The 23,772-nt window shown below is 36.5% G+C and overlaps 1 protein-coding gene across 1 annotated transcript in view; it reads left to right on the forward strand.

Moving 5' to 3' along the window:
* The window catches only part of Vwde (von Willebrand factor D and EGF domains), a 57,433-nt gene extending 43,228 nt beyond the window's left edge, over positions 1 to 14,205 (forward strand). The window contains exons 20-28 of the mRNA XM_050145878.1: positions 1,404 to 1,967; positions 3,342 to 3,437; positions 3,521 to 3,616; positions 5,009 to 5,104; positions 5,686 to 5,781; positions 7,559 to 7,654; positions 11,715 to 11,810; positions 11,903 to 11,998; positions 13,695 to 14,205. Coding sequence (XP_050001835.1) covers positions 1,404 to 1,967; positions 3,342 to 3,437; positions 3,521 to 3,616; positions 5,009 to 5,104; positions 5,686 to 5,781; positions 7,559 to 7,654; positions 11,715 to 11,810; positions 11,903 to 11,998; positions 13,695 to 13,813 — 1,355 coding nt within the window. The 3' untranslated portion in view covers positions 13,814 to 14,205. The remainder of the gene's footprint in view (positions 1 to 1,403; positions 1,968 to 3,341; positions 3,438 to 3,520; positions 3,617 to 5,008; positions 5,105 to 5,685; positions 5,782 to 7,558; positions 7,655 to 11,714; positions 11,811 to 11,902; positions 11,999 to 13,694) is intronic.
* Positions 14,206 to 23,772: the final 9,567 nt, after the last annotated feature.

Below are 23,772 nucleotides of genomic sequence, written 5' to 3' on the forward strand. Positions count from 1 at the left end.
AAAAAAAAGAGAGAAGGCTTTAAGGGACATTGGTATTTTAAAAGTGAGCTCCAGAAAACAGCATCAAAGAATGATTTTTGTGGTATAATTAGGTGAATAAAGATATTCTTTTGATGGAAATTTGATCACTCGGTCACTATATCATCCTGGGCCTCTCTGTCAGGGTAACAAGTGAGTCAGTACCAACCAACTGGTTTTCCATAAGACTGAAATAATTACTCCTGTGGTATTTTTATTCTGTGGAATAGTAAGGATTGTATAATGTCACACAAAATATGTTCTTTTCATTGATAATTTTAATTCTGGCATCAGGAAGCTCAAGAGCAAGGACCTAGTCTGGTTGGCTTTAGGGAAACTGTCTTCTTGGCTGGTAGACAGCAGTATCATCACTGGGCCTTGTGTGTGTGTGTGTGTGTGTGTGTGTGTGTGTGTGTGTGTGTGAACTCTCCTGGTATCCCCACCCCCCTTGGGGTGACTGTCTTCATCCAGAATTCCTTTAACAAAGACCCCCTCTCCAAAGACAGACATGGTTAGGATTTACACTTTTACAGATATATTTTCAGAAACACAGGTTACTCTGTATCTGAGTATTTGGTGAAAAAAAAAGAATATCTTAATTGAATCTTTGATCTAATTTGAAAAGAGTTAATTTCAAGTAACCTTTGAATCCTAGATAATGATTCATTGAGTTTGGTTTGCAATAGTTGAAGTTTCATGTACTGATTTACAGTTGAAACAGTTTTTTCAATGACTTTACTACAAAAAATATGATTCTCATGAGGCTTGATAAAAGCGTCACTTGAAGAAAAGGTTGGTAAAACTGCCAAAAACATAAAAAATCTTGCTAGGCCAATAGATGGAAATATCCGCTAGTAGGTCATGGTCTTGGTTCAAGTCTAATGCAGAATACTTCCCAGTTGTTTTTGCTAAGACTAACAGGTTGCACCTCAGGCATTTTTACTTTTAGAAAGATAACAAAAGGGTTATATAATGCAACTTATAATACATTATCCTTGCTAATCTTCTTAATTCTTGGATATCTATTATAGAAAAATGAACAAAAGGAATTTCAGGGATGCTTATTAGTGAGTGTTCACTTTCAAGTTAGCTTATTTTCTGTGTTACCTTGTGTATTCAAATAGGCTACAGTGTCCTTGAAGGCTGGAACACTATTACTTTTCATTACTTTATGATTCTTAGTCTTACATATTGTAAACCCCACATAAAAGAATGAATAACTTGGCACCAAACTGTGAATATTGAAGAACATTAATAATGAATTAATTTTAATGAAATATTAATTTATTATTAATTAAACTATTATAATTTATTGTTAATTTATTAATTGATAATTAATATTTAATTCTAATGAACATTTCTATTCATTTTTTGTTGTTTTCTAGATTTGAGCTTTCAATCACCATTAGAGGAGCGTTTACTATCAAGGCCAAGCTTTACTGAAAGTCCTGGAACAACTACCAATGAATTCTTAAACTCAACAGGCACTTCTCACTTGTCTATAAAATCAGTTACAACTCAAATGGATAATACAAAGAAGGCCATTTCTCATCAGACACCTGCTTATGAGCATGCAGATCACATTCTCAGTACAAATCTTACTCTCAATGAGTCACAAGTTCCTGCACAAAGTGGTGCTCCTTTAAGCAACAATCCTAGCAGATCTCTTGGGCAAATGAGAGATGATATCCAGGGCACTGTTCAAACAGACATGAGAAGGGATAATGCTCAAATTAGCAAACCTTTCCAAGGTTTTACTCAGTATGAGTTTGAATCATTGACTACTGAAGAAAACACTATCTTGCCAGAGAGCTATGGCTCAACCAAAATATCGAATTGCACAGAATCATCTTGTTTCCTGGGTGTTTCCTGTGTGCCAACCATCGATGGTCACTTCAAGTGTGGACGCTGCCCCATTGGGTATTATGGAGATGGGACCAACTGCAGAGGTACTGTGAAATTTTTTGGAACATAGACTGAAAATATAGAGCTTAGATATTTAAACAGCTATACTTCTCTATCTGATGCTTTATATTCATTCTGTTTAATACATTTTCGAAAAGTGGATTTTTCTGAAATGCTCTTTTTAAAATACTGTTACTGCTAGAAAATATCATTGCTATATAAGTATTATTAATACAGTGATACCTGCTCTAGTCTAAGTTCTACACAACATTCTATTTTAACCATCCTATAAACCACAACAACCTCACATATTTAGTATTATTTTCTGTGTGTACAGATGAGGGAGCAGAGCTTTGTGAGTCTGGTTATCTAGAATCAAGCAGCTAAAGAGATGAGTCACAGTTGTGAATGCAAACCTGGTCAGTATTGTGGCCCAGTTTCTTTTCAGAACACAGTTGGCAGTTAACACTTCAAATTACTGACTCTGACATACTTGCTTATTTTCACAAACTGTGATTTTCTGTAATTCCTCAAATTCTTTTGGCATTTAAACAGTTTTTTTTCTGTCAGTTTTACAAGTGTTGTTTATATCTTTGCCCTGTATAGTCATTGTTTTTGTTTAATAAAAATAAAAATTTTAGTCCTAAAACTAAGAAACTGTTTTTTAGGTGTTTTTTCAATGTTCCTGCTATATCTTTGTTACTTTTATTGTTGTTGGGCATTTTGGATTGAGAATAAAATTAAGCAAAAGAAACATTTCAGTACGTCTATGTTCTTGGTATTACAACAACAAAATATAACAACAAAAAAATAAAAACAAAATAAAAAATGAGCACTCTTTCTTTTTCTGTAAGAATATAAAGTCTCAACACCTGTATGTATATAACCCATGATTGCTTATTATTAACAAATAAAATGCAGCCATCTCATGTAATACAGCTACACAAGAGGTGTTATATGCCCACTGGAATATGTCAGGCGGCTGAAGATGCTCAAGGAATCCAGCCGCATTATCTTTTGACTTCCTGGAACCTTGCTGTTTGGGATTCTGACCCTCACTGTGCTATTATGAACATTTAGCTGTACAGAATCAGAATCCTCACACTCTGCAACATGAGTGCACGGCTGGCTGCTTCTGACGCTGTGAGCTAGTGCTATTGGAATAATTGCCACACAGTGTACTTTCTTAGTCTCGTAATACTTTTTCTCAAGCACTCTAATCTTGAAACAGTATAAGAAAAAGAATTAGAATTAAATGTAGTAGATGTAGTAGCTGTGGCTTAATAATTCATTAAAATGTTCACACTAGGAAAGTTTTTAAAAACTTTATTTTTCATATAAATCTGAAGGCAAGGTATATATATATATATATGATGTAGTACATCTCCAATTCTGACATTCTTCCTTGATTTTTGCAGCATTTTGTAGACACTCATGTGGAAGAAACAGGGAATGTGTTGCACCAAATATATGCAAATGTAAACCTGGTTATACTGGTTCCAACTGCCAAACTGGTAGGTATATGATTCATTAGTTCATATAATAAATTTTCTTTGATAATCAATATTTCTAAATCATGGGCTTTATTTTTATGTAGCCATCTGTCACCCTGTTTGCAAAAAACATGGAAAATGCATTAAGCCTAACATCTGTGAATGTCCTCCAGGGCATGATGGAGCAACCTGTGATAAAGGTGATAATTCCAATTAATCTCTCAAAAATGAGCCAAAATACAGTGTTATTTCCTTGAAAATATTTTAAAAGATAATTTTCTTGCTATGTTTATGCTAATGAGTACTTATCAATGCTTGGATAAAAGTTCACAGTTTTAAAAATATTCACTATAATAATTCATTTTAGAGTTTTAACCATATAATGTTTTGCCAGAATGTGTGTTTGGGCACCATGTACACGCAGTTCCCATAAAAGCCAGAAGATGGTGACATATACCTTAGGACTAGATTTACAGAAGGTTATAAGGTGCCATGTTTACTGGAATATTCAGAATTTGGGTTATCTAGAAAGCAGTAAGTGGCTCTTAATTGTTAAGCCATCTCTCCAGCCCCTAATTTTGAAATTTTAAACTCTCAAACTTCAGAAATCAGAGATCCAAAAAACAAATGTTTGTCTTCCAAAATTTTTGTTTTTGAGAGTTAGGTACAAGGTAAAACATCCCTTCAAATATTTTTGGCAAAAGGTAATTATTAAATAACTTTTGTGTAGTAAGAAGAAACATAAAAAGTTGTCTTAAAAAACACCTGTGGTGGGGGGCTGGAGAGATGGCTCAGTGGTTAAGAGCATTGTCTGCTCTTCCAAAGGTCCTGAGTTCAATTCCCGGCAACCACATGGTGGCTCACAACCATCTGTAATGAGGTCTGGTGCCCTCTTCTGGCCTGCAGACATACACACAGACAGAATATTGTATACATAATAAATAAATAAATATTAAAAAAAACCCACCTGTGGCCATATACACATTGCATGGTTTAGGCTGAAATATTAAGTGAAGAATCTACAAGACAGAATTGATAAAAGTAAGTGATAATTTTTAAAATATAAATTTGCTATTTTAAAACGTTTTTGACACTAAATTTGAGCAAGTGATACACACAATTGTGAAGGATCTAAGAATCGTGTTAATTGCCTAAAAAGCCAAGAAAGCCACAAAATAACAAAATAAAACCGCAACTAACAGAAATCTTCAACACTAATAACAAATGAAAATAATTATGGAAGTAAAAAAAAACTGTTTATAGGAGGACAGTAATTCATAAGTCTATGCTCACATTTTAGAAAAAGCTGAAGGTCAAGTATTGTCATCCAATTAACTGAAGCTTTAATAAACCTTTCAGCCACCTACATTGTATTTTATGAATTTCATTCATAAACCAAAACATGGTGCTGATTGATGATTGCTTTGTAAGAGTGAAGTCATGTAGTAAATTCCCACAGAAAAGTAACTACACAGTAAAAGGGAATAGAGTTTAGCCCAAACTGTTCTTATAGGGGGCTTTATTGTAGCCATTCTGTATGAGTGCATATGTATGGATTATTAAACCTGACTTAATAGTGTCTGTGTCTGCAGAACATTGTAGCCCTCCTTGCCAACATGGGGGCACATGCTTGCCTGGCAATCTCTGCACTTGCGCTTATGGATTTGTAGGACCAAGGTGTGAAACATGTAAGTACAGCTCCCGTGAGATCTGCTATAATAAGCTCTCCTTTGATGAGTTGATGGCTTAGTGATAAATAAAACAAACTCATCCCTAAAAAAAGTTGATGCACTAGAGGAACGAGGAGTGTCCAGAAATGAGGTAAAGAAGTTCAAATGGGCATGGTTGTAATCCTGCTGTTTGGGAAGATGAGACAGGAGAATCATGAATTGAGAAGTCGTCTGAGTTACATACAGTGAAACCCTATCTCATGAAAAAATGGATATAGAAGTTTCAATAGTAACTTATCTTGTTCTTTGAAATAAGTGAAAATAATACATATTAATTTGCGCATAAGTTTGTTTTATTTATTTTTTATTATGTTCACCAGTTACTAATAATTTCATAAGTAACTAATCCTCATCCAAAGTTAATAATTTTCTATTTTTGCCATCTTTATCAGTAAGAAAATAACTGAACATGAGAACTGAAGTGCATATAAGCCAGAGTGTGAATCATCCCGGTCCTTCTCTGGTAGAATTTATTACCATAAGTATTTGACAGTTAGAGCTAAATTTGACTTTCTTTTGTCTTTGTTCTGTGATCTTAGTGGTCTGTAACAAGCACTGTGAAAATGGAGGCAAATGTGTTGCACCAGATATTTGCCAGTGCAAGTTTGGCTGGTATGGACCCACCTGTAGTACAGGTAAAAATCAGAACTGTGTACAATAAACATATCAACAGCAACAACAAAATACTCAAATAGCCCAGAAAGTCACGCCTAAAAAAACAAAACTGAACTGACGAGAAAGATATGAGATAGTTATATATAATACATTTTAAAAATTCTTACCTCTATCTTCATGTTTTTCTGTTAGCTGGAATCTTATGCTGCCTTTCATGGGATGTTTCCTGTTCGGTATTGTCTTCCTTTTGTATGTTCATCATTCACTTACCTGATATGGACACAGAATACCTGTCTTTGTTTTAATTTCTCCATTTAAATTTTTCTCTCTTTTTCTCATCAGGATATAGACATTCTACTTTATTAAACATCTATTTAATTCTGGATGTTAAGCACAGCCATCACATCAATCCATTTATCAGTATCAGATGTGCTTCTGATGACAGAAGTTTCTGCCCACCAGGTTCCACTGCCGTTCAATCCCAAAGAAACACACAGAGGTCTACATTCATTATAAACTGGTTGGCCTATTAGCAAAGGCTTCTTATTAACTTTTACATTATACACTAATCCATAATTCTTGTCTGTGTTAGCCATGTGGCTTGGTACCTTTTATCAGCAAGGCATTCTCATCTTTCTTTCTCTGTGTCTGGGTGACCACTGCAGACTGAGCCTTTACTCTTCCCAGAATACTCCTATTCTAGTTGCCCCACCTATACTTCCAGCCTGGCTACTGGGCAATCAATGTTTTATTAAACAAGTACAAGAGAAAAAATTTTTTTGATGTATTTATTATGTGTACAGCCTTTCATGTGTGCTTGCATGCCAGAAGGGGGTGCCAGGTCTCATTATAGATGGCTATGAGCCACCATGTGGTTGCTGGGAATTGAACTCAGGACCTCTGGAAGAGCAGTCAGTGCTCTTAACCACTGAGCCATCTCTCCAGCCCCAAGAGAAAAATCTTTACAGGGTACAAGGCCATTGCCCCACAGCATGCTACCTCAGCAGAAATGTTTGCAGTTTATCTGTTTATTCTAATTTACTCTGATCAAATGACTTTTCTCAATAAAAATAGCACACCATTTATAATGTGCTAGTTATACGTGAAGACTGCTACAAAGGAAAACAAAGATTAAGTTGATTTTTTCCCTTATTTCAGGTTTAATATCATTAGTGAAACAGACATGGGATACAATTATTTTGTAAAAAAAAATAAGACCATAAAGCAAGTTGTTTATGATATAAAATGTAAATAAACCACATATTACAAAAAGTAAAAACACCAATTAATTCCAGCAAGTTGAATTTGGATGAAAACTATTTGTAGTATACTTTGGAGACTGAATGAAATCTAGGCTGAAAATAGAGTTAGAAATACAATCAAAGCAGAACAAAGGTGATGAAACATCAGCCGTTTGGGGCATGGAAGGGCTTAAGTAAAGCAGCCTTATTTTATTTGCAAAGGGATAAAGGTCTATGCATAGTCACATCCAGTAGTCAATGCTGTTGAGTTGCGTTGCCCTTGCTTAGCCTGTGATAATTAACAAAAACATTCTGAATTTTAATCACAGTCACTCCACATTCTCAGCTTTATTATTAATATTACTAATGAAACAAATGAATATACTTTCAAAGCAATTACAAAGTTATTTTGCTTATTTTTGTTTTTTGAAGCCTAAAATATAGGCTATTTTTACTTGTAGTTAAAATATATCATTGTGTTTCCTTCCATACATCTGTGCCACATTCAGTTTAAAATAACCATACTTTGTGATCCCTTCTTCCTGTTGCATATTAGCTCTGTGTGAGCCTGTTTGCCTCAATGGTGGTTCCTGTTATAAGCCAAATACTTGTCTCTGCCCTGATGGATTCTTTGGTGCACAGTGCCAGAATGGTAAGTCTTCTTTCTGCATAATGAAAAGGGCTACTAGGAAACTAGGAATACAAAATAGGAAAGTGAGCTTTGTAGAAACACGTCAAGTTTCAGAAAAAGATTGTTTCCCATCTGTTTCTTATGATTATGTAGATATGGCCACAAAAACTTAACTCATACAAATGTACCAGAGTTGTCAATCAACATATGTTAGGTCAACAGCATGGGCATTGTTTGTGAAGTTTTGTCAAGGCAAGATGTGAAGTGTACAACATGCTAGTGGAGATCATAATGAATGGTGGGGTTCCCATTGCTTTCAGTTCAATGATTTCTGAGACGTTTTATTTAATGTCATCTAATGTTTTCCTGTGATCTTTCTTAACTTTAGTTTCATTAAACATTTGGGAAGTGCACCTGGGTACAACTCTATGCAAGATGATGTGGAGACACAAGCATCATTTTTCTTTTCTGCACCATGTTTTACTACCTTTCCCCATGTAGTTAACTCTTATTAGTGCAGTGTTTCTCAACCTTTGTAATGCTGTGACCCTTTAATACAAACAGTTCTTCATGCTGTGGTGACCCTCAACCATAAAATTATTTTTGTTACTCCTTCATAAATACACTTTACTACTGTTATGAATTGTAATGTAAATATCTGATATGCAGGAAATCTGACATGCAGTCTCTGTAAAAGTGTCATTTGACACAATAGGGGCTGTGACCCACAGGTTTAGAACCACTGCTAGAGCAATTTCTCTTCTCTCTCTATCTCTCTCTCTCTATCTCTCTCTCTCTCTTCCTCCCCCCCTCCCTCCCTCCCTCCTCTCTCTCTTAGAGATTAATAGAAATATCTCAGACATGAGCTTATTGATAAGAACTAGGAACTAATTCCAGCAAATTAAATGCATGAAATATTACCTGTATCTTTATTCTTAGAATTATACCAAATATATTTTAGAACATGTTTGAACATCTTCATAATTAGATTTATAAAATTAACACTATTATGTGATACAATTTGATTTATTTTTGAAAAAAAAATAGTATTTTGATTCAATATATTCTGATTACAGTTTTCCTTCCCCATCTCCTCTCTGGTCCTCCCTACTTCCGCTCACACCCAAATTCACACTTTTTTCTCTTATTAGAAAACAAACAGGTATCTGAAGCATAATAATAAAATAAAAATAAACTTGAATGGAACAAAATAAACAAGAAAATAAAAGGAAAAGAGTTTTTTTAAAAAAGCGCAATAAATACACATAGATGCACAGAGAGAGAGAGAGAGAGAGAGAGAGAGAGAGAGAGAGAGAGAGAGAGAGAGAGAGAGAGAGAGATACCATAAAAGAAAAGAAAGTGTCCTGATAAAATGCTGGGTGGTAAAGAACCTCCAAAGACAAGATGCCTTTGAGTTACTGTTGTGTTGGCTGTCTACTGCTGGGCACAGGGTCTGTTCTTAAGAGTGGTTTGTATCCCCTGTGGGACTCCATTTAAAAAACTAAAACAAAACCACTGATTTTTCCTTTGTGGGTAAATCATTAAATCTTTTGGGTTAGGAATGGGGAGTTTCTCTACTTCCACTCTCAGAGCTAGGACTCCATCTGTCTTTCATCTTTCCAGGCTCTGTGCAGGCTGCTATAGTTTCTTTGAGTCATATGTGCTTTGATCATACTGTGTTTAGAAGACCTTATTTCCTTGGTGGTCTCCATCTCCTCTGCTCTCTTTCTGCCCCCTATTCGTAAGCCCTAAGTACGAAGATTCGTGGAGATATCAAACTTAAGACTGAGTATTCCAAGATTTCCTTGCACCTTGTCAGGCTGTGGGCCTCTGTGTTTGTTCCCATCTACTGCAGGAGGATTGTCTGATAATGAGAGAACAAGACTGTGATCCATGAATATAGCAGATCTCTGATACCTCTTGAGTGGCCAAGAACCAGAGATAAGATAAGCCAGGACCTAGGAGAAAAAGAAATACTACTGTTCTGCTTAAGGAACAGAGCAATAAAATGACTCCTAATGACATTCTGCTTTATGGTGTGATTTATAATCACATACTTTTATCAGGAAGTTGATTCAGGTTCATATGATAAAACTGGAGCAGAGAATAAAATATCACTTAAACACTAGGAAGATGGGCAGAGGGAAAGTATTCCTTCCATTGAGATTTCCTCTGAGGAACTGGGTTCTGAAAAAGAAAGATGATTAAGTTAAGGTAAATCTTGGAAACTAAGGGAATATGACCAAATCTATACTAAAGCATTATAGTTTTCAGCAGAGAAAATAAAGGGAAAGTGGCAAGCTCACGGTACCAAGCTACTTACAGTAAGGGTAGGACTGTAAGAAAAAATACTCCTCCCCAAAATGTGTGCCAATAATGAATAGATTAGCTCTCTATTCTATTTAGTTAAACCAAATGAGTATGTGCCTTGTTATAAGGGACTGTTTTAAAGTTAAAGTCGGTTTGAAAACTCGCTAGTTTCAACAAAGCATGATAGGACCTTGGAAATCTCCTGTAAGTCTACTGTAAAGGCCCAGATTTTGTGGCTATCATGTTTGATGTGATATGATTGTACCCCCTTATGAGACTGATCATATGGATGGAAGGGGAGGTGGCTGACATATTGAGGGCAACTGAATAAAAATAGACAGGTTATGGTTAAAAGTAAGATGGGCATATACACCATAGAATTTCAAAAGATAAAAGAAATTAGGCGGCAAATTGTTGCACAAATTCTAATTTTTTTTTAATAACAGAAACTTTAAGTCAGATATCTATCAGAGGGTGAACGCTGAAGGATCAGAGAGGCAGAGTGGTCTGTCACTAGAGTTCTTACCTCTACCCATGCTCAGACTAAAGAGGAAATCCTGTTCTCAGACTGCTGCCTCAGACTGACTTCATCCTCAGACTGACTGAAATAAACTTCCATCTCCTCCTGCCTTATATTCTTTACTCTTCCCACCCATATCCCTTTCTGTCTCCACCTACTTAGTGTTGGGATTAAAAGCATGTGACTCCCAAATACTGGGATTAAAGGTGAGAGCCACCACCACTTTGCTCTGTTTCTATTTTAGACTAGATCAATTTGTGTAGCCCAGGGTAGCCTTGAACTAACACAGAGATCCATTTGCCTCTGTCTCCCAAGTGCTGGAATTAAAAGTTTGTGCCAGCATGGCCTGGCCTCTATGACTAACTAGTGTGGCTAGCTCTGTACTCTGATTGTTGGGCAAACTTTGTTAGATCACAAACAAAATTTTTCACCACAGTAAATATCTTATAAAATTACTTTCTTAATAAGCATGGTTTCAAATATATGGCGGGAGAGATATCATCTTAATCACTGTTCTATTGCTGTGAGGAAACATCATGCTCAAGGCAACTTTTTAAAAGAAATCTTTTAACTGGGCCTTGCTTACAGTTTCATAATATCTATTATATATTATAGTAGGGAGCATGGTGGCACACAGGCAATAACCATGGTGCTCGAGAAGGGGTTAGGAGCTACATTCTAATCCATGGGGGAGAAAGAGAGAGACAGAGAGAGAGACTGTCATGAGCTAACAAAATTTCCCAATAAAGCAAAAGACATCGAGTAAAAGATTTTTACCCAGCATTCATAGGAACTAGTCATATAAAGTTGCCTCATGACCATATTGAGGCCATTTTAGAGTATTTCCTCATAATTTTATGAATTAACGTAACAAATAGTAAGGGCCATTCTAATTTACACAGAAGGGATTATATTATAACTTTGAGCTAAACTTTGACTCGCTTTCCTGTTTCTGTCTACATCAATTTATGATTTGCTTTGCACGCTAGGGAAATATAAGTTAAGGTTCATAATCATGGAGGATTATAGTGAAGACTCCAAGGCTGTTAACCTGCTAGCAATGGATGGCTCTGAGTTCTGCATTTTATTATTTAGAAAGGACAGTAGCAATGACTTGCAGTTGTGTTCTTTTATTTTTATAGCACATTTCTCTATCTTATGGCCCCATAGATAAGAAGCTTATAAAGCAATATGTAATATATAATAATTGAATACGGACTGTTCACACATTACTGTCGTGTATTCTTTTAGCTATCTGTCGCCCTCCCTGTAAGAATGGTGGCCACTGTATGAGAAATAATGTGTGCACCTGTCGTGGTGGGTACACCGGAAAAAGATGCCAAAAAAGTAAGACACCAGTAAAATTTTTGCATCCTACAGGTAAAACTGAATCTTTGCTTTGTAACACATCTATTTTTTTCTTTCATTTTAACCTTAAGGCATCTGTGAACCTATGTGCATGAATGGAGGAAAATGTGTGGGACCAAATATTTGCTCCTGTGCTTCTGGTTGGAGTGGGAAACAGTGTAACACACGTAAGTAAAGCAAAGACTATGACTCTCAGAGTGTGAAGGTCTGCCTTCCTGAAGGTGTACAGCAAAATTTAAGACAAAGAGAGTCTCTTTGTTTTCATTCTTTCTATTTCACTTCTGCTGATTCATTCCTGCTTTAGGAGGTACCGTCTTGAAATAGTGAAAGACAGTCATCTAAAGATAGTGTGCAGTGTTTTTCAGTTTGGCAACCACATATGCTAGCACAAACTCCAAATCTGGATTTGTAATCTGAAATTAGGTTCAAAGGAATGTATGAAAAGAAGCACTGATTTCTTAGCTCCTTTTGAGTTCAGCAGTTCAGACCTTTCCAGGGTGGGATACTCCATTCCAACAGATTAACTGCAGAGATGGTGGTGACTCCCTTCACTCAAATGTTTTCTTTATTCTTTGTATAAAACTGTTATTTAATCTGGGTATGATACATGCCTTTAATCTCAGCACAGAAACAGAGGCAGGCAGATATCTGTGAATCCAAGGTGGTCTACATAGTGAGTTTCAGGCTAGGCAGGGCTACATAATGAGACTCTATCCCTAAACAAACTAAAATATCTTTTTGTAGTAACAGCTATTATAGTATATTGCTTAACATGAAAATAATTGTAGAACCTCAACAGTTGGGTAAGAAGTTAGGATGAGCCATGATGCTCTGAAAATCATTAAAATCATGATTTTTCTTTTTCTTCCCCGTTTTTGAGAATATAATTGTATCATCTCTCTCCTCTCTTTCCTCCCTGCAAACTCTCCCATATGTATGCTCCTTCCTGCTTTCTTTCAAATTCATGACCTTTTTCATTGATTATCTCCCCCACTCTATCTGTGTGTGTATGTATGTGTGTATAGATAGATAGACAGACTGACAGACAGAGAGACAGATAGATAGATGATAGATAGATAGATAGATAGATAGATAGATAGATAGATAGATAGATGATAGATAGATAGATGATAGATAGATAGATAGATGATAGATAGATAGATAGATGATAGATAGATAGATAGATAGATGATAGATAGATGAATGATAGATAGATAGATAGATAGATAGATAGATAGATAGATAGATAGATAGATAGATAGATAGATGATAGAGAGAGAGAGAGATGATAGGTGATAGATAGATTTCTAAATACAACCTGTTCAGTCTATATAATGTTTCTTTTATGTATGTTTTCAATTTACTATTGATAACAAATTGGTGTGCTCTTCTCTGGGGAAGACTATTTCTCCCACACTCCACATTCCTTAGTTGACTATAGCTTTTTTATGTACAGTTCAGGCCCCAGGTCTTTCTCCCATCTAGTTTGGCATGTCAATTATCTCCTTGTTCAGTTTTTGTTTAGCTAGACATGTTGGTGACACTTTTTTCAAGAATATGATTAATTGATAAAATGTTTTCTTTTCCTTCTAATTTTATTCTCTTTTACTTGAGTCAGGGTCTCATATCACCCAGGTTGTCTTTGAACTTGCTGTGTGGCTGAGGATGGATTTGAACTTCTGATCCTACTGCCTTAGACTCCAAAATGGTGGGATTACAGATGTGCTTCATTTTTCCCAGATGGGGAAAGATCTTTTAATTCTTGATTTACCAATTTTTCTTTTTGAAAATTGCTTTGTGTGGTTTATGTTAAACTTTGACTAGCAGTTTAAAATTTTAATTTGTTCATCCTTGTGCTTGCAGCAATCTGCCTTCAGAAATGTATGAATGGCGGTGAATGTGTAGCTCCCAGCATGTGCCATTGCCCTTCCTCCTGGGAAGGGGTACAGTGCGAGAAACGTAAGGAGCCTTTCTCTACTTGATGGCCTGAGTATGAACCTATGGAAATAATTGACCTGTAGCTCATTGAGAAATCCACAGTAAAAACAGAATTATAGATTACTGATCCCTTTGTAAATGAAAAGATGGATCCACAAGACGGCTCAGTGAGTCAAGATGCTTCTCCCCAAGACCGAAGAGAACACTAGAAGACTTCCACATATGTGCCATGGCATGGGTGTGTCCTGCCCCTCCCCATATACTCTCCTAATCCTATTGTATCACTCTAAAAAATATCCTGATAAAAAGCTCCTTAAGGAAGGAATAATTTGTCTGAATTTACAATTACAAGCCATATTTTATTGTTATCTGGTAGTCACAGTGACAGGAGCTTTAAGTTTGTATCCATGCACAGCAAATAAAAGAGAGAAATCAATACTCCAGTACTTGTGTAACTTTCTTCACTCTTCTACATTCTAGGGCCCTAAATCTGGGAATGGTGTCATCTGCTTTCAGTCAGGCTGATTGTTCCCACATCATAGATGTCATCAGGACAACCCCCCATAGAAATGTACAAAAGACAACCTGATCTAAGCAAAACTTCATTATAGCTTCCTTCCAAAGCGGTCCTAGGCTGTGTCAGAGTGACATTAAAAACTTTCCCACATAATAAATAAATAATAAAGTTAAATAAAATAAATATAAATAAATATACTTGAGAATTTACACGTAAAAATAAACGTTAGCCAATTTTTTGTACGTTTCAAAAAAGTGAGAAGTTCATTTGATGGTTTATTTCTCTTAATTTCTTTTAAAGTTTTAAAATAGTATAATTATTATACAAATAGTGGTTTCATTACGAGATTTTCACACATGTGCAATATCTTCTGATCATATTCACCTCCATTTGTCTCCTCTGTGTCTCATGATCTGCCATGAACTTGGAAGTTTCTCCCATAGTTGTAGACTGATGTTCTCTAAATATAGCCTGAAGCGGAAAATATGGTTTCTGCACCCTGAAGGACCTTCATGTGAATCAAAAAGCAAACCTTCTTCCTCAAAGTGCTTTTTTTCCTATTGTCCAGAAACTATCTAATATACTGACAACGCTAACTGAATATAAATGTTACTGCTATCTAAAGGGAAATGCTGATAATGCTCAATCAATTTTATTATATCTAGATAATAGAATTTTCTTAGTCTAGAAACTGTGAGTGTTATATTCCCAGCAACCACATATAGCAGACCTGATAAAAAACATAGCTTGTCAATTCTTGAATTATATGAACTTTCAAAATTATATGCTACAACAGTGTGACTACTGTGAAAAATAACTACATATATAAAATTTTATGGTATGCTTATTTTCACTCTTTATTACTTAAAAACACATTGCCTGCCCTTAAAAATTATTTTAAGAATTTCATTAAATTTTGTAATGCCACTGCACGATATTCATATTTAATGCAATGGCCTTTCCCCTGTGGTGGCCATTTTATGTAGTAACAAATAATTATTTTATTACAAGCATTTTTTACAGATGATGATGCACAAATAGTTACTGAGATACATATAGATTATTTTAGATTACCTTGAGATGTACTTCCATGAAAATCTTTCTGGTATGGTCAGAGAAAATATGTTTAGGAAGTTCCTGAATGAGCTGGGCATGGTGGTGCACACCTGTAATCTAAGTACTTAAAAGACTGGCCTGGGAGGACAGCAAAGAGTTTGAGCCAATGCAAGCTACATAAAGAACACAATGCTACTGAGGGCTCATGGCAGGTTCCTGTCTCCATAAAGAACAGAAATGGAAGGGAAGGAGTCAGTGGGTTTCCAATTAGAGACTGTCCAAAGTAAGATATAAATTGCTTCAAAAACATGCCACAACCAGTAGTCTCCTTGGAATCCTTTTAAAAAATATGTACTTCGAATAGCTTAAAACATAACGAATACAATTTTAGTTTAATTTAATAAATTATCCATTGAGTTGGGTGTGTGGATTCTAAAGTACGAGAGCACATAAATGAGATCTGCCCATAGGCGGATCACTGGCAGATTCCTATATTACCTGCTTCTTTTCTTCTCTAACGCAACTACCAGAAAATTAAGTTTCATATTTGTTTCCATTGTACTTCTTTCCTATGATCAATTATAATTTATTTTCATATGTCACAGATACTGTACATATCTTGTATGATATTTCAGTTCATGTGTGTGTGATATGAAGTAATGGCTTCGAGAATCACAGTAAAGGCTCCAATCAAAAAATAGCTCCAGGCCAATGGAATACTGTGCTTTGCAGGATTCTATTCCAAGCCACAGTGAATGAAATCATTTGCATTTTGCAGCCGTCTGCACCCAGAAGTGTCTTCATGGAGGGAGATGTGCATTTCCCGGTGTATGCTCTTGCCGCACTGGATACTCTGGAGTAAAATGTGAAAAGAAGATACAGGTACCCGATAGTACATATAATAGATAAAGGCTTCTCTGTGTGTAAAGACTTCTCCTTGGTAACTGACTACTGTTAATATTTATTTCCAAAGGAGAACATACATGGATTCAACATTTGCCTCCAAACTATAGCTTAAATCATTTTACACTTACACAAATGTCTTATGTGCACCTAATTGAATGCAATGTTTATGTCCCATTGTACAATGGGATGCTGGGTTCCAAGACACCAGAGTGCAGCTACTCCACAGTAAGGCATAGGACACAACTAACTATGCTCTGTTCAAATGCAGTTGAAAAGTCAGCCTCACCTCTCTCAACATAACCATCACTTTAAATTGTCATTACCTCACTGATTAAAGTACAGTCCTATACATTTCTCATGGCCACATACCACAAAAAATATGTTTTCATAATTTTCCCTGACAAAAATTCTTTCTCTTTTTTGTTGTCTATTAAAATCCATTTCTAGGAAAAGAAATGTGCCTATCACTAGAATTAGACGTTCCTGAATCACTGAAATTTGTATTTTGAAAGCCAAAGAACCAAGGGCATGGACAGGGTTCCTTGCAATATGAAGGCTGACCTCACACTGACTTGTAAGGCAGCTTCTGTAACACATTTGTTCCAAAGCTTCTCTGTGAAAGTTTGCATTATTCCTTTTCAGTCACCTCTCAAATTCCAGATTATCAAGATGTTGTTTGGATCTGATTTATATACATATTAGAGATGTATAATGACAAAACACAGATATACACATATGTGTATGCCCCCCCAAATACCTTACAGTATGATTTTTAATATAAAGCTATCATATGCTACTTAGCACTTCAAAAGGCTGGAGGGAAAAACACTCGAGACGTGAGGGTGTGAGGATCAGAGGTTCAAGTTCATCTTTAGCTTTGTAGTGAACTGAGAAACTATATCAAAACAAAATAGGCTAGAGGTCATGAAGATCTAAATATGCTGAAATATTATAATGCTTTACATGATAAGAAATTTTCTTCTTGAAATTTGAAATTGAATCAGTCTGTGTGGAATGAAAAATCAATTTCTGTTTGCTTTTCTCCTGGCACCAGGATATGGTTCCATCTCGAAAAGAACAGGGGTAAAATAAAGCCATGGTGCGAAATTCAGAAAGCGAAGTTGTTCAATGCTGAGCTGGTAGATATGAGTAAGGCCTATATGAGTCTGCTATTGTATATTACCTTGAATAGAGGAAGGAAGAGTGGTGGGGAAAGAAAAGGATGTGGAATGAGTCTTGAGAGAAATGTGTAAAATATTCTGAATATGTAGTCCTTCCCAAATGATAGAAAAGTCGTCTTTACTGGACATTGAATATTTTAATGGTATACTGTTTTAGAATTGGTCACATTATATATGTCAGTTTGGCTTTACATCTGATCATGTTTACATCTATTTTATGAAAGCGGTGCTGATTATGGCAGCTAACAGAACTGAAAGGGCGTTTTGTGTCAGGTCAGAGGAAGAGAAAATAAAAAGCTAAAAAAGGTCAAGCTGTTTACAGGAACTTGACTTTCTTTTTCTATTCCAGATAAAACATCACTGAGGTACAAGCGCTACTTACAAGCCTCTGTCATTGGAGATGAAACTTGATTCAGAAAATGGCGAAGTTTAAATAAAGTTTTTTGAACATTGCTTAAAACCATTATCAAGACTGAAATAACTAATAAAATATGGAATGACCTAAGTTGTCAGTATTAGAGAAAAGCAAAATAAGAACTTTCAGTAATTGAATTTGGCTTTGGAGTGTGGTTTGACCTTTACACATTAAGTTGGTATTTCTGATACTATGCCATATTTGCAAATTTGTGCTTTTCTCAGTTCCAGCTGTGACTATGTCTGCATCAGAGGCCAGTCAGAATGACATGCCACTTGATGTCTCCCAGATGCACAATATTTAATACACAATTGGAAATTGTCAAGGCTTTTTATAAGAACTGCACATAAAGACAGGGGGTGAGAGTTTGGAAAAGCAGCTACCGATGGTCTGAGAGGTTGATCCAGAAGATTTCAGCATAAAGCACAATCCCAGTGGTTTCTAGAAGCGTTGCTGTTGCTGTTGCAGTCTTAAATACTCCTCAAAGTCTATCAACAATTCTTAGATACAGTAGGTTATTCTTAAACATATACTATAATGCTGCCACAAGGCTTTCAATGATCCATCACTTAGGTATAGATATCAGTGGAAAAAAATTGTAGCTTGGATCATGGAACACCAGGGAAGGGATGGTGGAAAGAACACAGAAGCTGTAGCTTGGGGAGGATGTTCAATGCTGCCTTCTGGACATGACATTGGTATCACATCTGTGAACTCAGAGCAACTGCAGTCACTGCACACAAGCTACATAAGAACAAGACAGCCAAACTTCCAGCATGAATGGACTGGGTGGTTTCTGGATCCCACCTCTGTTTAGCTATTGGCAGTAGATAGTTGCTAGAGAATCATTTTTTCCCATGGATATCATCACTGGTCCCCTGCTGGATGGTTCCAGACCCGAGAACACACAGGTAGCGCTAAGTAGATTGGGCTATCCAAAACAAACAAAAAGATGGGAAGTTGTTGGGGGATCATTTTGGAAGAATGTTGGGAGTTGGAAAGTCTAAGTGGGGGTAGATGCAGAATACCTTTGCACACCTGGAGAGGTATTAATAAGAGCACAGTGTAGGCACAGGGCTGAGACAAGAGAGCTGTGAAAGACACACACCCAGCTGAAGCCTGGGACAGGCAAACCACAGTTGCAATTCAGCTCCAAATCCTGGCTCTACCTCATTCCATGCATGTAGACTTATGCAGAAAATGTTACCTCCTTATGTTCTTAAATCCCTTCATTTATAGCATAATTTTGAGCATACTTATTTTCCAGGACTGCTGGGTAATTTTAAAATTAAATTGTGGTAATTGTAAATTTTTAAAGGGACTAACATTCTTTAACTGAACAAAGACCGAGCATAGTTCTAGAGTATAGCTCAGGAGAGAATTCTGGTCTATCATTCATGAACCTCTTGGTTCAATCCCCAGCACTAAAAAGGAAAAACAAAGCCTAGAATATGAATCTTAGTCTGCTATTGATACTATTACTACTGGAATGTATCAGTTAAACAAGCTGGGGCATCAGTAGATGCCAGTATCTGGTTTTATGTTTTCCAGTGATTACTACATTTGGTAGATGTGGTTTGTTGCCATGTTTAAGTATTTACTCATTAAAAGCACCAAGTCAGCAATGTGTGAGTTAAGCAAGTAAAACCAGATAGCATAAACTTTAAGTCAACTCAAACATACAATTCTTTGTAGCTAGTCTTTCTTGTTAGTCAGTTTCCAGGTCCCAAACAGTGACACAGAGACTTATTATTAATTATGAAATATTGGCCTTTTGCTTAGGCCTGTTATAGACTATTATACTTAAATTAAATACAACTAGCTATTATAACTTAAATTGCCCTGTTTCTATTAATCTATATTTGGCCATGTGGCTTTTACCTCTCTCCCATTCTGTACGTCCTACTTGTTCTGCATCTTGCTGGTGTCTTTCCTCTGGTCATCTTCCCAGAGTTCCTCTCTCTCTGCCTGAAAATCCTGCTTAAACCAATCAGAAGGGGCCTTCGGCAGAGACACAGCTTTAAAGTGTACAGAAGGATTTCCCCACAATAGTTCTTAGGAACTACATGGCAAAGAGGCTAACAAGGGCTGACATATAAGGAGGAAAACTGTAGAACTGAATGTGTACTGAGCTGTTCTGTGTAGTTGACAAGTGTTCAGTTGATGGAACCATGAGGCTTCCTGTGTAGCTTCTCAGCATCTAGTATTTGAGCTGCAAGACCTGTGTGGCTCACTGGGCCTTTAGCATGCGTTCTCTATTTAAAAATGTTAAATATTAAACCTGGTTTGGAGGCTCAAAGGGAATGTACATACTTACCATTCAGGATCATGTGATTATAATCCCCAGCACCAGAAGTAAACAAAATTATGTTTTAGAGTCAGGTTGATATAAAAATGAGTGTATCAGTGTTATGTTAGAAGACCACACCTGAAGTTCGATTCTTCTACTCCCCAAGACCATTTAAAGCATCGTGGGTGACAGATGCTGCTCCTCTCTGCTGATCAGGATGGGCCTTGCTGCAAGATTGAGGTAGACTTATGCACATGGCTTCATAGACTGTGCATCTTTTGTTTGGTGTTGTGGTGTGTTATTTTTCTGGAAGTGTCTCAAACTTTAAGGTGGTCACACACTCAAGCCCTTTCTGCATAGTACTCTTTAAATATCCACTGAAGATATTTCAAGATGATAAAAAGAAGAGAAAACTAGATATTATTCCAATTTGTGTGTGAGAGAGGGAGGGAGAGAGAGAGAGAGAGAGAGAGAGAGAGAGAGAGAGAGAGAGAGAGAGAGAGAGAGAGAGAGAGAGAGAGAGAGAGAGAAAGCAATGTCTCTCGTTCTAAAACCATTTAAATCTTCATTGTAACCTTAAGTAGTTTCTATGGTGAAGTGAAATTAGCAGACTTGACCTGCAGATGGTGCTACAGAACCTCAGTTCTCATATTATGCATCCTAGGGACAAGGCAACCTCTTTGATAATAACATTTAATGCAAACATGACATTTTTCAATAAGAAAATTATTTACAAGCCTAGACTTTTCCATTAAAGCTAGTGATTATCTGATAATTGTAGGCTTTGGAAATTAACAATTCCAGTTGTGCTAGTAAGGGATATTGCATTCGTGTAAAGATGCGGTGATGTACTACTGACTAAGGCTTACATAGTCTTGAGTAGTAGTCCGTTAGACAGAATTTATTTTCCCCTTTATTCTGTCAATTTGGAAATGTTGATCAAAGAAAACAGACAATGCTCCAGACAGTTGAGAATATGCATATTTTCTGGTGCCATTGAAAAAGATTATAATCTGTAGTAAAGAGGCCACTTATTTGTTTCCTGGCTGCCCAGACTCCCAAAATAATCACACAGAAACTATATTATTTAAGTCACTGCTTGGTCAATTACTTAAACATATTGTTAGCAAGCTCTTACATCTAGAATTAACCCATCTCCATTATTTTATATTTTACCACAAGGCAGCAGAGTTACAATATATCTGTCTCTGGTGGTGGCTCCCTGGCTTCTCATTGACTTTACCTCCTTCCTCCCAGTATTCAGTTTAATTTTCCCCACCTAGCTCTGTTCTACCCTATCAGGCCAAGTCAGTTTCTTTATAAACCAATGGTAATCACAGCATACAGAGCGGAATTCCATGTCACCTCCCCTTTTTCTGTTTAAGCAAAAAGGAAAGTTTTACCACAGTAAAATTGTGTATAACAAAACAGGTATCAAGTAAAAATATGATTATAATATTTATATGTACTTTATATTTTATCATAGCTAAGGAAAACTATAACGATAACTATATATTCTTCAACTCCATCAAAAACTTCTGGAGAAGGATATAATATTATCTAAGTAAACAGGAAATGCATTGTAAGCAACTTCCAAATCTCTAGAATTGACAGAGACATCTTGCTGCCTGGACGGTAACTCAAAATTCTTCTGTATCTTTAGGACATCCAACCTTCAGCCTACAGGCCCATAGTATCCAGCAGACTTTTCCATGAAGCAGGAAATTTCAAAGACAGTTCTGCCTGTATTGGCAGTTTGCCAGTCACTTTCTTCTGTATCCTGCAGAATGTCTAGCAGAGCTTTTCATAAAAGCAGAAACCCCAGAAGATCATCTCACCTTTAGGCAAGTTGAGCAGTCATTTCTCTGTGGGTCCTGCATATCCAGTTCACACAACATATCATGAAGCAGTACAGGCAAGAGCAGTTTCTTGCCCAAATGGGTAACAAACTTCATGAGGAGCCTCTTCAATGCCCATCATCCTCTTGAAGTGATTGATGCTGCCACGGGCAGATGTGTCTCATTGTCATGAAAAGTCCTAAGTTTTTAAAACCTTTTAAATCTTTTATGTCTGAATCTGTCCTATTGTGCATCTGTAATTCTTTTCTGTCGAGGAGACAGAAATGTGAATGTGAAGCACTTTTAAGTCTGCTTTGCTTTTTTGGCTCCACCCAGTCCAACATGGCGGGGCAGAGGTCTGTTTATTGTGAACCATGCTCACAGCCCCATTTTTAGGCACATAGCAGGTCTAACACCTGCTAAAAAAAGCCTCGCATACCAAGCCAAACCTTCATCCATTGTTCTTCAACTTAAGTGATGATAGATCTAGATAAAATATGTGAAGAGCTATGGTATCAAGTTAAATTGTCCTCACCACAACATCAGTGATACCTCTTGTCTAGTATGGTAAAAAGCTATTGTAATTGTCCACTTTGCTTTTTTATTTTGTGAATTTAGCATAAACTCCTGCTATTCCTTTAGTGTCTTGTCTCCACGTTGTTCAAGCTAAAGTCCTTTCCTGGAGTAAAGCTCTGATGACTACTAAAAGCACATTCTTGCGTGAATTCACATTCCAGGGACCAAGGTTGGATCATCAGGGAACAATAACTGTCAATTAATTCATGTAGCCAGTTCTTTATTGACCGAATTGATAGAGGTGTTATGCTTTAACTGTACTGACTGCTCTATGCCCTGCCAGTCCTCACTGTTGACCCTCTGATGACTAGAATTTTCTGGTGACTATGGGATTTGAGAGGAAAAAACTGAAATCTCTTTTTGAGACAGGTCAGTACTTTCTTTGGATTTCAACTGAAACCCATCTCTCTATATAAAGCATAAGTATCTTATCAAAACATTATAATTAAAGATGAAAAAGATGATAACAATGAGTTTACAGTCTGATTGCTCCATCTATGGTAGGAAGCAGTTTGCTCAGAGGAACTGAGGGTGAGTGGTTTAAGTTAGGAGAAAACTATGATGCAACTACAGAGCTTGCTGAGAAAATTTTGACTCCTAGGCAAACATTTGGAAACACTTTCATTTTCAGTCCCTCACTATAAATGACCAAAAAAAAAAAAACTGTAAAAGATGGGAATTTGTACTACCCAAATATAAGCCTAAATTGGTCATTTTGAGATTGTCATTCAGTTGTGTGCTTGGCTCTGTTCACTAAGAACTGGGTACTCTAAAGACTTAAGGTTGCATCAAGAAAAGCATGGGGCCAGAGAAGAAGGAAGATGGACCACAGTTAAATGCAGATGTTCAATATAGGTATAAAAACTTTCAAACACAGGTCTAAAGGGTTAGTCTTATAAGAACAAAGAGTCAAGAGCTGCCCCTATCAGTACTACTCAAATGAGACAATCTTACAGTTATTTCTAATAATTTTTTACATTATCACCACGTTCCAGGTGAATAAGCATTGAATTTCCAAATCATTGTGAGAGTCCTTTGTGAATGCAGACACAACCCTGCCAGTCTCTATTACTAAGCACCAGTGAGAGGACTTGCTAGAAAGATGCTCTCTTTCCTCCCTCAGGGACTGCTAACATGACAAGTATGCTTGAAGCAAAAATGAATAACCAGTTTGTAGCATCCCACAGAACATTCATGATGAAAATATACATGTACACCTCTAGC

Source organism: Alexandromys fortis, unplaced genomic scaffold (genome assembly GCF_014885135.2).
Source record: "Alexandromys fortis isolate MF-2015 unplaced genomic scaffold, M_Fortis_MF-2015_v1.1 scaffold_34, whole genome shotgun sequence".
Classification (NCBI taxonomy): Eukaryota; Metazoa; Chordata; class Mammalia; order Rodentia; family Cricetidae; genus Alexandromys; species Alexandromys fortis.